The sequence below is a fragment of the Cupressus sempervirens genome, chromosome 8, assembly GCF_028749045.1.
Source record: "Cupressus sempervirens isolate cs-2001-9-10 chromosome 8, ASM2874904v1, whole genome shotgun sequence".
NCBI lineage: Eukaryota > Viridiplantae > Streptophyta > Pinopsida > Cupressales > Cupressaceae > Cupressus > Cupressus sempervirens.
Window position 1 is genome coordinate 212,963,546 of NC_143125.1, and position 14,807 is coordinate 212,978,352.

Consider the following 14,807-nt stretch of genomic DNA (forward strand, 5'->3'; position numbering starts at 1 on the left):
ATTTGGTATATGATGTGTGAGACTTGATGATGGATCAAAACAGATGCAAGCTTGATTGAGGACTAATCAAACATTGTGATGTCATGTGTAGCTTTGTATTTTTGTAATACTTTCTTTATATTTGGATAGTGAGTCCAACAGGGGGATTTAGCCTTCATTATCGAGCAAGTGTGCTCTGTTTTGTTCTGAACTCCTAACAAGGTTGTAGGCCTCTAACTAGGTCTAGTCCTTTAACAAGGACATATGTACTAAATGCTATGCAATGACTCCTAACAGGGTCAAACTTCTTAAGAATTTTCAGATCAGTGCATCATCTTGTGGGTACCATCCCCACCAAGGTTTTCCCTTGGGCAAGGATTCCTCGAAAACTAAATCATGGTGTTATGAATTCTCTTTTGATGTATGATTTACTTTTATGCACTGTGCTTTGTGGATGTTTATGGTTAAGTTGAAAACTATTAAATTGATTTAAAAGTGTTGCGAAATTGATTCTCCACCACCCCCCGTGTGTTGCCTTATTCTAATAGGAAATTGTGGATAAAAGATGGGAATGAACCAAAATCGTAGATTTAAGTGGTCAAAATTTGAAGATAAAAGCTGATTGAAATCAGATGTTGAGGAATTTTGTGTAATGTCCCCCTTCAAGATTAAGAAATGAATACTGGAACTTGCAACAAAATGTTAGTACACCATAGAAATATATATAAATCATAAAACATGTTAGAAAAGATGATAAGCTAATTAATTACAAGATCTAGATGCTATCCCTTACTACCCTTCCTAATCCTTAGGAAAGGACTTCACTTAGATCACCTAACCCACTAATAAGAATTAACTTTTGATTAGGTAATCGTCATATGAGGAGTGCTTCCCTAAGGCCTCTGGGATCTCATAGACATCACTTGGTAGAGATCCCACCTCTAACCAAGTCTCTTCTCTAACATATGCATATGATTAACCACTACAATATATTGCCTCTAAGAGATCCTCTACATATCTCTCTCTAAGTTCTCTTTAAGTGAAACTCAACATTCTAATGAATGCCCTCTACCAAATTCTCATTTGGTCTCTATTGTTGATTTTGTAGATTGCTACAAATGTAATGACATTGTTTGTATGGAATGTGTTTTCCAAATGGCAGTCATCTCTCTTTATATTGTGGATGGGATATGGATAGACATGTCCCTTGATGGGACATGTCTATTCATTAATATAACAATTTATAATTGAACTACACGTACACACATTTATATATTTATTTTATATATATATAACTTCAGTTTAGTCTTCTTGAGTTTATCCAGCTAAAGCTACCAAACATTAACACTCCCTCTTAGCTAGGGAGGATAAACAGAAGACCATATATTACCTCAATGTAAAATAAAGAAATTGGGAGTAATGGCCTCCTAAATGTCAACTCAATTGACATTCACCACGTACTCTTTGAGCAATGGCCTCCTGAATGTTGAGTTGCAAGATATTCACCAAGTACTATGAGTAATGGCCTCCTAAATGTTAACACATTTGATATTCACCAAGTACTCTGTGTAATGGCCTCTTGAACATCAATTCGCGTAACATTCACCATGTACTCAAAATGTTCATAAGGTATGTGCACATTGATGCAGGAGCATCACAAGATTTAAAACAATTCATAGACTCCGAACATTACATGCATTATAATTTTTTCAAAGTCAATATGGATGTAATTGGTTGGGGAGACATTAGTATTTTGATTTAATAAATGCATTAGTAATATGTTTACTCTTCGGTCATGAAGAACCGTTAGAGGAATTAGAGTGAGTCGGTTGTGGGTAGTTGGAAATTAGTTTTGGGGAAATCTTTATTATATTCTGTCATTTGATGAAAGAAAGTAGTAGGAGGGTAGAATAGGGCAGAGTAAGAGAAATGAATGAGAATCGATGAAAGGAGAATGTAATCTGAAATGGAATAATGAAAAGAAGAATTAAGTTTCCGATTCATATCTTGTGGTTTCAATCTGATGTGGAGCACACAGTAGAAGGGAAATGTAAATGATAAAGCTTTCTAATATACTCAGTTCATAACAATACAGAGAATTATAACTGTGAAAATGAAGAAACCACAAGATATGAACTGGAAACTTAATTCTTCTTTTCATTATTCCATTTCAGATTACATTCTCCATTCATCGATTCTCATTCATTCCTCTTACTCTGCCCTATTCTACCCTCCTACTACTTCCTTTCATCGAATGACAGAATATAATAAAGATTTCCCCAAAACTAATTTCCAACTATCCACAACCGACTCACTCTAATTCCTCTAACGGTTCTGCATGACCGAAGAGTAAACATATTACTAATGCATTTATTAAATCAAAATACTAATGTCTCCCCAACCAATTACATCCATATTGACTTTGAAAAAATTATAATGCATGTAATGTCCGGAGTCTATGAATTGTTTTGAATCTTGTGATGCTCCTGCATCACACGTGCATTCTCATAAATACTTATCATATGAACATCCACCACACAAAGTATAATCTATCATGATCTGCATAGATATCGTAAGATATCCATCATAATAGAAAATTAAGTTATTGTAAGATCGTCACATTTCAATAACTTCTGCAAACACAAGTGACAATCATTTGGAAGTCATCACTTCTTCATGCTTCACACAAGGGGTAGGCCCATCAAAATCATATAGTCATACACATAAAGTCAAAACTCCCTCTGCTTCTGATATGATTAGGATTTTCAAAGATCAATTGAAACGTATCTTCTATTCGCTCATTCAGATGGATGTGTCAAACTCCCCCTAAACATCAATCTTCTAAGCCTCTTTACCTTTGAAGAAGTGCCAAACTCCCTCTAAATCTAAAGTCAATCTTCCTTTTCCTACAACTACATTCTCAAAGGAAAAGATCAAGGCAAATAGCTGTTACAATATGTATAGATATACGAGTAAGAGAGATTTATTATATTAGGAATACTATTTACTTAGAAATTGCAATAATAAAAATAATACTTATCTCATATAGTCAAAGGTTATGAATTATAAAAGATTCTTCAACTGCTCCCACTAACATAAATGCATAACCTTTGAACAATAACCCCTGATCAGTTTATCTTTGACTATAACCTTGAATAACTTGTATATCCAATTCTTCATAAATCTATGAGAGTCAAATCAAGGATTGGGAGTGTTAGGTCATCTTTAATGTCACGTGGATTTGTTTCCCCTTTCTGCCATGTATTACAATTAAATTATGTCAAGTATTTTGGATGTCTTCTTTTCCTTTTTCTTTTTCTCGATTCTTTGATGGTTATAAGAACCTTCTATGTTTTAAAATATCTACATGGCACGTGACATGGTTTTGCTTTCCCTTTTTCCATAGGCCACGTCATCTATGATCTAAAACAAATAATTTGAAAAAGGCATTTGTACACCTTGCTAGACTAGCAGTACTTCCTTCGTTGACTACTCGTAATTACTCCTTCCTTTTGGACTGAGTTCCTTGCATCTTTCCATGTGAATGGGATTTGAAAATAGTTTTAAACTTGTTTATCTATTTTATTGTTTCCTTTTTCTATGTTTTCTAACTTGCAAAATTTCATTCCCATGATAGCGGCTTTTTGTGCAGGAAACTTGCCAGATTTGTCGAAGATTGAGTTGAGATGGCTAACATCGGATATCGTACTTTATCCTCAGATATAATGCCTCATGGCTCGCTTAGTCCTCCATGGTCTTTTTTATTTTCTTATAATATTATTGCAATGAGTCAGACAACTCCACATGTCCTCTCCTCTTGTGTTTCTTTTCCACTATGATTTTCCTTAATGCTTAGAGTACAATCCTCTACAATCTCCAATGTGATCGATGACTTAAAGAAACCTTAAGCAATGCTCTAATTTATTTCTATCCGATGCCATTCATTAGTAGGGATGTTCATACTCAATCTATCTTTTTATCTCATACGCATGCAGAGCAGAAAACTACAAAACATAACCTCCTACATATCTGTGTGTATCTCTTCATTTTTCCCTCTTCCTCAATGGGAATGTTGGATTACAAGATTCTTCTTATTCGATTGATACTCCCCCTTTCATGTATGGTGGTTGGGTATGTGCAGGTCAAGTCAATCAGACTCATCTTGATTAATAATTTATTTGTCCGCATTTTCTCTGCATCTTTCTATAGATTGTCTCAATAACTCCTTTGCAATCTTTGTCCGAGGTCTACCTTCAAGCTATTTAGGCTTTATAGAAGGAGCTTGGCTCTAATACCATGTTGATTTTGTAGATTGCTGCAAATGTAATGAAACTGTTTGTATGGTATGTGCTTTCCAAATGGCATGTGCTTTCCAGATGGCAGCCATCTCTCTTTATATTGTGGATGCTATATGGATAAACATGTTCCTTCATGGGACATGTCTATTCATTAATATAACAATTTATAATTGAACTACACGTACACACACATTTATATATCACATATATATATATATATATATATAACTTCAGTTTAGTCTCTTGAGTTTATCCAACTGAAGCTACCAAACATTAACATCTATGAGAAACTATCAAGTTCTCATCTCATACATATGATTATCAATCTTTGATTGATAACCTCTCTATTATATAATTCACATTGAGTTATGAAATCCAAATAAATAAGATATACCTTTACTGATCTTTGAACCGTAGCTATATCCCTTAATTACTTATTCTCTACTTTCTACTAGCGGTCTGCAATATAGTTTTGCAATAAAATTTGTGCACTATCATTGTGGTGCTTCCACCCACTCTTAACACTATCTTCTTCTGTACTAGCTTTTATCGCTGACTATAATATCTAGCAGTCTGATTATAGGCAGATTTCTCCCATCGCTGCTCTTTCCTCTCTAGTTTGGAAGCCAACGTAGTTATGTACAACAACTACCGCTGGTCTCTGGACTCATGTTCCTTATGGAGTTTAATGCAAACAAAACTTATATGTGATTGTCATCATTTCCTTCTAACAGGAGTTGCTTGTTAGATCCTCCCTTGGTTGAGCTTCCACGTTGTTACTACCACATTGGCGGAGGTATGATTGTTGAATGTCTGTGCTGGGGAAAAGTCCAATTGATTTGATAGTTGGTTGAAATGAATTTTAATTCTTTTTTTGATCCTCTTCTTACCCGGCTCGCTATTCTTCCTAAATATGTGATGAATATTGTGATGGGTCATTTGACTAATCGTGCCTCTTAGGCTTCAATTTATATGGTTTATACTTAGATTGTTAGTTTGATATAGATATTTTAATTGAATAGTGTTCAATACAATTTCCCTGTTGTCTATATTCAATTTATTTGTAGAAGGATATGAAACGGGTTTATATATTTATTCTAAGTTGCCGGTTCGTGGTTCGGTTCCGGGTTCGGGTTCGAGAACCGGTTCGCTGGTTCGACGAAATTTTGGAAAGGGGTTTGGGTTCGTTTGGGTTCGTTTGGGTTCGTTAGTACAAAAACATGTAAAAATTATAAATATATATATATATATATACATTTTTTTGAAGCATGAGTTAAAATTAGAATGTAGCATAGTACCATAAACACATTTAAAACTTTAAAACAGCATAAACAATAACATATCAATGTATCATGGTGAGCATACCATCATATAGTAACATAATTCAATCAACTTCAACATCAAAGATGAAAGATTCAAAACATTTAAAATATCAAGTTCAAGTGTCATTGTTTCACGTTCAATGTTTAACAGTAACTAATAGAATGAAAATCTATTAAAATTCTGAATTTCTAGTTCTAAGTTCTTCATTCTTCATCTTCATCTTCTTCATATTCGTCTTCTTCTTCTTCATCTTCTTCTTCATCTCCTCCTTCTTCGCCTACGCTATTACTTGCACCAAGGCCAATGGGATCAGCAGCAGAATCAACAATGGTATTGGCATCAAAGTTATCAAAATCATCAATTGTAAGCGCAGCAGTGGAAGCATCCAAGTCCGCAATCTCTGCATCTACATCCCACTTCTTTGTCTCCCCTTCTTTGTATTCTTGACTCTTGTGTGAAAGAAGGCGCAAGTTGTTATGCACAAATACCAGGTTCTCGGCTTTTTTTGATTGCAACCTATTGCGCTTCACCGAGTGGATGAAAGAATAGGTGCTCCAATTTCTTTCTGATGCAGAAGAACTAGCAACCTATAAAGACAACATAGGGTAGGCAATTAAAAAGGAATTAATTCAATCTTATTAAAAAATTCTTTTGAACATAAAGTGAGCTAATTTTTAAAAAAATAAAAATTACTTGTGATATAACTTTGATTGCAAGGGGCTGCAATGTTCGGAATTTTTGGCCATGGAGGTACCACCAACCATGAGCATGCTTCTTGAACCGATGACGAAGAGCATCATTACTTAGACCTGTAGCATTGACAAATGCTATGAACTCATCCATGATTACATCTCTTATATCATCATCAGGAAATATTCTTCTAAATGCTGCCTGGTACCCGTCAGACACTTCCATATCTCTGTATGGTGGCAACCTTCTTAGTAGATCACAATATTGTGAGCTATAGTATTTGGGGGTCAAGGCATAGGCAAGCAAATGTAATGGAGTGGTCATTTTGTTCCATCTTTCATCAATAATTTTTTGCACTTGTTTGAAAAAGGTCTCTTGGGGATCTTGCTCCTGCTCATTTATAACTTGCCTGATCTTCTCAATCATTGAGTCTATGCCATCATAGATCTCTCCAAGGCAAGGCCTATCCATGTCAGTGTACCTAAGCATGCTCATAATGGGCTCGGTGATCTTAAGGAGATATTCCACACGTTCCCACCATGAGTCAGCCAGTAGCCTATCCTTTATTTTGTTTGCCCTTTCAGTGTTCTTTTGCTTCCATACACCCCAATTGTTGCTGATTACCATACCTTGAAGTGCATCTTTCACTTGCACAAGTCGTCTTAAGACGATTATATGTGATGCAAAACGGGTCTCAGCAACCTGTGACATAAATTAGAGCAAAAAACAACTATTAGATACATATTTTAGAAAACTAAGAAAAGTATACACATTGGCAATTGCACAAGTAAAATATGAAAAATCAGAAATTGTCAAATATTAAAAATTAAATTACTAATTTGAGTTCAAGTTCATTTACCTTCAATAGCTCCAATTTTGAGTAGTTCCTGAAAAGAGATTAAGTCATGTGGTGGTTTGTGACAAACATTTGTATGTCCTCAGCCTCTTCATACACTGTTTTGATCCACTCAATTTGGTTCCCAATCTTTTGTAGCATAAGATTGAGTGAATGGACTGCACAAGGTGTCCAAAAGATATGTGGATATCGTGATTCAACCAACAAACCTACTGCTCTACAATTCTTTGCGTTGTCCGTTATGACTTGGACAACGTTTCTTGCACCCACTTGTTCAATGGCCTCAATTAAGATATCAGCAATAAATGGCCCATCTTTTACTTTGCCCTCACAATCCACCGCTTTTAGAAACATTGCCCCTTTAGGGGACACCGCAAGGACATTGATCAAGGGACGGTTCCTAGAATCCTTCCAGCCATCTGAAACAATTGTCACCCCTGTCTCAACCCATGAGTCCCTTATGGGCTTCAATTGATTTTCAACCCGTTGGACCTCATCATCCAACAAGGTGGCGCGCACTTTCTCATAACCGGGGCCACAATACCCTTTTGGAGCTTCATTGGCACCCCTCAACATGTCCTTCCAAAACGGAGAGCGGACAACATTAAAAGACAACCCATTTGCATAGAGGCATCCTCCCACCTTAATGTCAGCAATATCCCGAGCCTTGTTTTGAAAAGAAGTTTCTATTGGCCCCTTTCTTTTGTGTACAATGGGGACAGATTCAGTGTCAGTGTCCATTGTAGTATTGAAGAAGGGATGGTCTTGTACAATAACATCTGAGGGGGACTGCATTCCCTTAGCTTTTTTACTTTTATTGCTACTACTACCGAGTTCTATTGCCCTGTGTCCTTCTCTCTCTTCTGCTGCCTCATGCTCTTCAATATATTTTAACACGGTGTGATTTGGTATAGGGACACCATTTTTGCCAGGGCATTTCTTGACTCCTCTTCCAGTATAACCACATAGATGGCCTACCACACGATAATAAGAACTATTTCTTTCTACATCACATCCTCGACATCTCCAACGGAATGCACCACCTCCTAGAATGGGTTTTATAATGTCTACATACTTCCATAGAGGAGAATCAGAGTTGGTTTCCATTCTTTGTTCGGTGTTGCCTATTGATGAAGAGGTAGATGACATTACTTTCGAACCTTTCCCTATGGCAATAAATTACTAATTAGATATATGTTCATAATCTATATGCAAGAAAATGACGAATTTTGAAATAATGGAAAAGATTCAAGAACTTAGAACATATGAAGATTGAAAGAGAAATGAAAAAAAAATGGAAAAACTAGAACAAAACAATAGTAAATGGAATAAGATCTTACCTCTTGGTCCTTTTCCAGCCATTGCAAGTTTGCAAATGTGTATAAATGATGCACAAACACTTCAAGAACACCAACAAGTCAATCTTCAAACTCCTCCTTGCACAACCGAATGCTTGCTCAAAAACTTATGTGCTCTCCTTCAAGGCAAAACAACCTATTTAGAAACAACAAATGACTATGAGAGAGCAAAAAACCAATTCATAACACCTTTTTAGGGTACGTGGACCCCAAAAATTATTTAAAAATGCAAATAAATAACTTTAATTTCGCGTCCGTGGGCAGGTTCTTGGTTGGGTTCGAACCTGGTTCGATTTTCCCAGCCTGGTCCGCCCGAGTTCGAACCAGGATTCGAAAATCGAACCCTGGGCGAACCTTGGTCGAACCGGACTAGAATCTCGATCCGGTTCGAACCAGTTCGAGGTCCGGAGGGGGGGGAGGGGTACCCGTGTAACTTAGTATTTATTTTATAATAATTATGATTTGTTTACTTAGTAAACATTTTTTATAGTGATAATATTTCATATTGATAGGAATGGAATGGCGTGAGCTTGGGAGAGAGGTTGGGAGCAGGAACAGAGCTGAGTCAAAATTTGGGACGCTGAGCACAATTGGAGACTAAAGCCAAATGGGAAGAATCGGCGTGATTGGGCAAGATCAGGCATAAGAAGATCTTTGGAACAAAGGCAAAACAGCCCTATCACCATGAATATAAATGGAAACAATCAAAAAACTAGAAAGGGATAAACCCTAACCATGCCAGAATGGAACAGAATTTCCGGAAAGATCAGGTCCATGGACGATTGCAGCCAAATCTCAAGTGGAACAAGCAAAGGGAGGAAATTTCCTTCAACCATAAGAGCACAAGAAAGAATCAATGGGTGCATGCCCCAGTTATCAACACTACAAGCAAGGGACATAGATCAAAGGAAAGAAAAATCTGGCGAAAAAAGCCCTATCCCTAGAAATCACCAAGCCCTAAAAAGGGACCCCATATTCATGAAGATAAAACCATTGATCTTTGTGTCGATTCTGAGATTTGGAGAGCCAACACTCAAGTGTTGACAAACCGAGCCTTTTTCTTAAAATGGGGCGGGAAATGGCCTACCTATCAGAAAAATAGGCGATGGGTTGATTCCAAATGGGGCGAAAACATCTTAATAAAAACCCTGCCCAATGGTTTCTACCTCATTACCACTAGCTCAGCATAGGAAAAGGAGCGAATCCTGCTAGGAGGACCCCATCTAATGGATCCCACAGGGTTTTAGAATAGATACCAAATTTTGATCCGACCAAAGAGGTGACGAAGGAAATTCCAATATGGATACAACTATATAATCTACCCCACGAATATTGGGCAGAAGAAAGTTTTGAATCAATTGGAAATAAATTGGGAAAATTCATAAAGTTTGATGAGGCAATAGCCAAGGAGGATTTTAGCATCTATGCAAGACTATGCATTTTATGAAATATGCATCTGCTCCTTCCCAAAGCCATAGAAATCAAGACTCCTGAAGGAATCCAAAGACAAGAAATCCAAGTTGAAGAACAACTGGACAAATGCGACTCATGCAAGGAATGGGGGCATACGAAACAAGAATGCTCAAGGCTTCAAAAAGAAGAAAAAATAATGGAAGCAAGATTAATGACAATGTTCGACCAAATCAGCAGAGGTCGAGGCTCTCCAACAAAGGATAAGAATGTTGACTTGGAAAACTTGATCTCGGAAAGGACCGGATCTCCAATGAATGTACTCAAGGATGTTGAAGCAAACCTTAATTTGAACTCACAAAGGTGGGAAACACTAGTTTATAAAGTTGCCGCAATGGTGATTGGTGGAACAACAGGGTTTGAAGCAGGGGCCATTGAAAATAGTGGGGAAGCTTGCCCATCAATTGACTTAATTTCGGTCCCAAACAAAGAGGCCTGAAATGACAGAGATCCACGGGAGAAAAGGGAGTTGTCAAAGGAGACATGAATCCCTAAGGATAATGAAGAAGATCTTCTCGGGATCGCAGATGAGATTGGAATTGAAGAAAGGTGATCTACAAAACAAACCAAAGCAAAATCAAATAAAGCCAATATGGGTGATCTGAAAAGGGGAAGGTAAAGTTTACTTACAGATTTCCTTTTCAATGCTGAATTATTAATGTTTCCTACAGGTACAGTCAATGCCAATGAAGTATACAAGTGTTGCACAGTATATATAAAACTAAATGCAAATGATGATAAATATTTATTCAAGATCAGCATCTATATTGCCTTTGATCTGCACACATTAATCAATTTCTATGTCACAATATCAGGCGGCATATACTATATATATATAATTCTGGACAGGTACATGGGTGAATGGGCATGTCTCCAAATGGAGACTTGTCCATTCACCGATGTACCTGTTTGGTGGAATGGTCACACCCGATGTGATTAGTCATAAGTGGAACTAATGTCATTAAGACTTTTACTAAGTCTATTGCAGTCAGTAACAATCGGTATAAATATGATTGTTTACTGAATTCAAGTCTGAGATATTACTTCAATAATCATATACATCGGCAGTTCTGAATGTTGCGATCTCCATTATGAAATTCAGACTATATTCATGTACATATACATATCAGTATTCTGCATATCAACATGAGTATGGTCTCATGTGATCAGTGCAATTTTCTGAACCAAAGCTATTTATCTCAACACTCCCTCTCAGCTAGGGAAGACAAAATGCATATGAATTTTCTCATTATAATAAGTAATATCCTCGAGATATATATAAGAAAATCAAGTCTCATGATCTTCTTTTCAGTTATGGTGAGTACAAAGATATCAAGTCACATGATATACACCATACCAGATCATGGTACATCCATAAATATTAAGTCACATAATATCCACCATGAATTTGAACATACTAATCTTCAACAAATATCAAGTCATATGATATCCATCAACATGCTCTTTTAACTAACATGATCTTTCCTTGAATATCAAGTCGCATGATATTCATCATGATAGTAATCTAATAATAGTCATCACCTTATATTATCAGAATCAATATTCCATTATAAAAGATTATCTCCTTAAATAATGAACATAGGGTAGGCCCATGAGTCATAGAGTCACACATATGACAAAAGAGTTTACACTTTAAACATCTTTATTTAATTAATACAAATTTTACAAAGTTGAGACTCAATCTCATAAACTTACATTTCAATCAAGCCAAGTTTCTTTTTGAAATGATCAACTTTCACTTTAGGGAGAGCCTTGGTGAGAATGTCAGCAGTTTGATCACCTATATTAATATATTATAATTGAATAGCTCTTCTTTCCACTATGTCTCTTACGTAGTTGTAAGGAATCTCTATATGTTTGGATCTATCATGAAATATTGGATTCACAAATAACTTGATACAACTTTGATTATCACAATGAATCATAGTAGGTTTCAAAGGTTCACCAAACAAGTTTGAAAGCAACTTCCAAAGCCACACTGCTTCTCGAGCTCCCATAGCTGCTCCAATATACTCTGCCTTAGTAGAACTTTGAGCGATAGAAGCTTGCTTTCTACATATCCAAGAGATCATGGCTGATCCTAAACTGAAGCAGCATCCTGATGCGCTTTTTCGATCTTTTACACATCCAGCCCAATTAGAATTAGTATATCCATGTAATTCCAAGCTGGTATTCTCATATTTAAGTTCATACAAAATAGCACCTTGAAGATACCTCAATATGTGCTTCAAAGCAGCAAGATGAATCTCACTAGGTTCACACAGGAACTAACTTAATGCATTCACTGCATAGTAGATATCAAGTTGAGCATTTACAAGATACATCAAGGACCCAATTATCTGTCTGTATAAGGTGGGATCAACTAGTTTGGATTCATCGCTTGCTTCCTTTAGCTTGTGAAGATTGGTTTCCATAGGTGTAGACATGGGTCGACAGTCCCACATTCCAAATCTTTTCAAAATATCAATAGTGTACTTCTTTTGATGTAGAAAGTTATTACCAAACTTTTGACGTACTTCCAAACCAAGAAAGTAATGGAGAATTTCTAAATCCTTCATTTCGAATTCAGCAGCCAAATCTTTCTTACACTGATTAATAAGGTGTTCTTCCCTTGTAATCAGAAAATCATCAATATAAAGAATTAGAATTAACATATCACCTTTAATTACTTTGAAGTAGAGATTTGGATCAGCCAGGTTCTTGGTGAATCCAAGACTTAAAAGGCATTTGTCAATCCTTTCATACCAGGCTCAGGGAGCCTGTTTAAGTCCATATAGAGTTTTCTTCAATTTACAAACATAAGAAGCAGCATCATGAGTTACAAATCCTTCTGGTTGTTCCAGGTATACTTCTTCCTCTATCTTTCCATTAAGAAAAGCAGTTTTTACATCCATTTGATGGATTTTCCAACCTTTGGCTTCTGCAATGGCTATTACAGCTCTAACAGAAGTGAACCTGGCAACTGGTGCAAAAGTTTCTTCAAAATCAATTCCTTCCTTTTGAAAAAAACCTCTAGCCACAAAACGAGCTTTATGTTTTTCAATGCTGCCATCTACAGCATACTTAACTTTGAAGAGCCATTTTGAAAACACAACAGATTTTTCTTTAGGTCTAGGACCTATCTCCCAAACATCATTTTTTAGTATAGATTGGTATTCTTCCACCACGACGTCTTTCCAAGCTTGATGTTTAAGTGCTTCAGAATTGCTAGAAGGTTTAGGATTCAAGCTCTCACATACGAAAGCATTACATGTCAATTTTCTAGGTCTCTTGCTTTCTCGAAAGGTTCCTGAAGGGGCTGAAAATTCATCTCCTTCCTGTATTATTTTCCTTGCCCAAAGTGGCCTTTTAGTGTGATCAAGACTCTCTTCTTGAGTCTCTGGAAGGATTTCAGTTTCAATGGAAGTCTCTTCAAGAAAGTCCCTCTAAATCTCAAGAGCAAGAATCTCTTCTGGAGATATATCAAATGTATCTAGTTCATCGGAGGTTTTGGCTCTTCTAAAAGCAATGTCTTCCTCAAAGATGACATCTCTGTTTAGTTCTATTTGTTTCTATCCAAGAATGCGGACTCTATATCCTTTTACCATTTTACTAAAACAAATGAGAATACCCTTTCTTCTAGAAGATTCTAACTTAGCCCTCTTCTCCTTAGGTACATGAATGTATACAGGACATCCAAATATCCTTAGGTGATTGATGTCAAGTTTCTTTCTAGAAAATGCTTCTTTAGGAGTCTTATTGTCCAAATGTGAGTGAGGACATCTATTATGAATATAGATTGTTGTGTTGGATGCTTCAGTCCAGAGGGACATACTCAAGTATTGATCAAAAATCATGGCCCGAGCAGCTTCTACAATAGTTTTGTTCTTCCTTTCAGCAACCCCATTTTGTTGAGGATTGTAAGGGATTGTGAACTCCCTCTTAATCCCAGTGAGTTTGCAGAACTCTTTGAATATTTCAAAAGTATACTCCTTTCCATTATCTGTTCTCAAAATTTTAATGTTCTTACCGGAGGAGTTCTCAGTGATAGTTTTGAATTCTTTAAATATAGAGAGAATCTCTTCAGATTCTTTGCATTTAAGGAAGTATATCCATTTCTTTCTTGAAAAATCATCAACAAATATCAAATAGTACATGAATCCTCCTATAGATGGTATAAACATGAGCCCACATAGATCAAAATGTACAAGTTCCAACACCTATTTAGTTTTGCTCAAATTATGGGGAAATGGCTTTTTAGCGTTTTTCGCTAACGCACAACCGTTACATGATTCATTGTGAATATGTTTTAACTTGGGCATTCTAGTTACTACCTTCTCCATTGATGTTAGGGCACGGAAGTTGATATGACCTAGTCTTCTATGGCATATTTCATTTGAATCAGAGGTCTCATGTACAAGTGCAAGGTTTGTCTTAGCACATAGCCCATATAATAGTCCTTGTCGTACTCCTATTGTTAGAGCTCTTTTAATGGTTGAATTTTTAGGCCATGCTAGTACTTTCCCTTCCATGAAAGCAATTTTTTAACCATCGTCTTCAAGAGCGGATATAGATATTAAATACCTCTTAATACCTGGTACATAGAGAACTCCAGAAAGCTGAATAGAATTTCCAGATGTCAATTTTATGGTGCAGGTCCCAATTCGTTTTACTGAGTGTGCAAAGTCATCACCAATTGTAACTTCATATGTTTCTGTTTTCATGCTTTCTAGGTTATCCTGATATCCAGTAATGTGTCTAGAAGACCTGCTGTCAACTATCCATGTATTCCTTTTTGTTGATATTTGGCTGGATAATGCAGAATAGAAAGCA

At 36.4% G+C, this 14,807-nt stretch overlaps 2 protein-coding genes across 2 annotated transcripts in view; both read right to left on the reverse strand.

Moving 5' to 3' along the window:
• The window catches only part of LOC149542258 (binding protein), a 153,767-nt gene that overhangs the window by 48,075 nt on the left and 90,885 nt on the right, over positions 1–14,807 (reverse strand). The gene's annotated exons all lie outside the window — the stretch shown is intronic.
• On the reverse strand, positions 5,586–6,501 carry LOC149542259 (uncharacterized). Its single transcript, XM_089796185.1, has 2 exons — positions 6,294–6,501; positions 5,586–6,187 (listed from the first exon to the last, which is right to left on the reverse strand). Exons 1-2 carry the CDS (start codon positions 6,441–6,443, stop codon positions 5,804–5,806), a joined length of 534 nt encoding a protein of 177 aa, XP_089652311.1. The 5' UTR covers positions 6,444–6,501; the 3' UTR covers positions 5,586–5,803.

What these genes read in the sequence shown, in the direction of transcription:
- LOC149542259 (XM_089796185.1), bottom strand. Translation starts at nt 6,443, where the DNA reads ATGGATGAGTTCATAGCATTTGTCAATGCTACAGGTCTAAGTAATGAT. An exon ending in CAATCAAAGTTATATCACAA is followed by an intron (nt 6,188 to 6,293) that starts GTAATTTTTATT and finishes TTGTCTTTATAG; the next exon opens with GTTGCTAGTTCTTCTGCATC.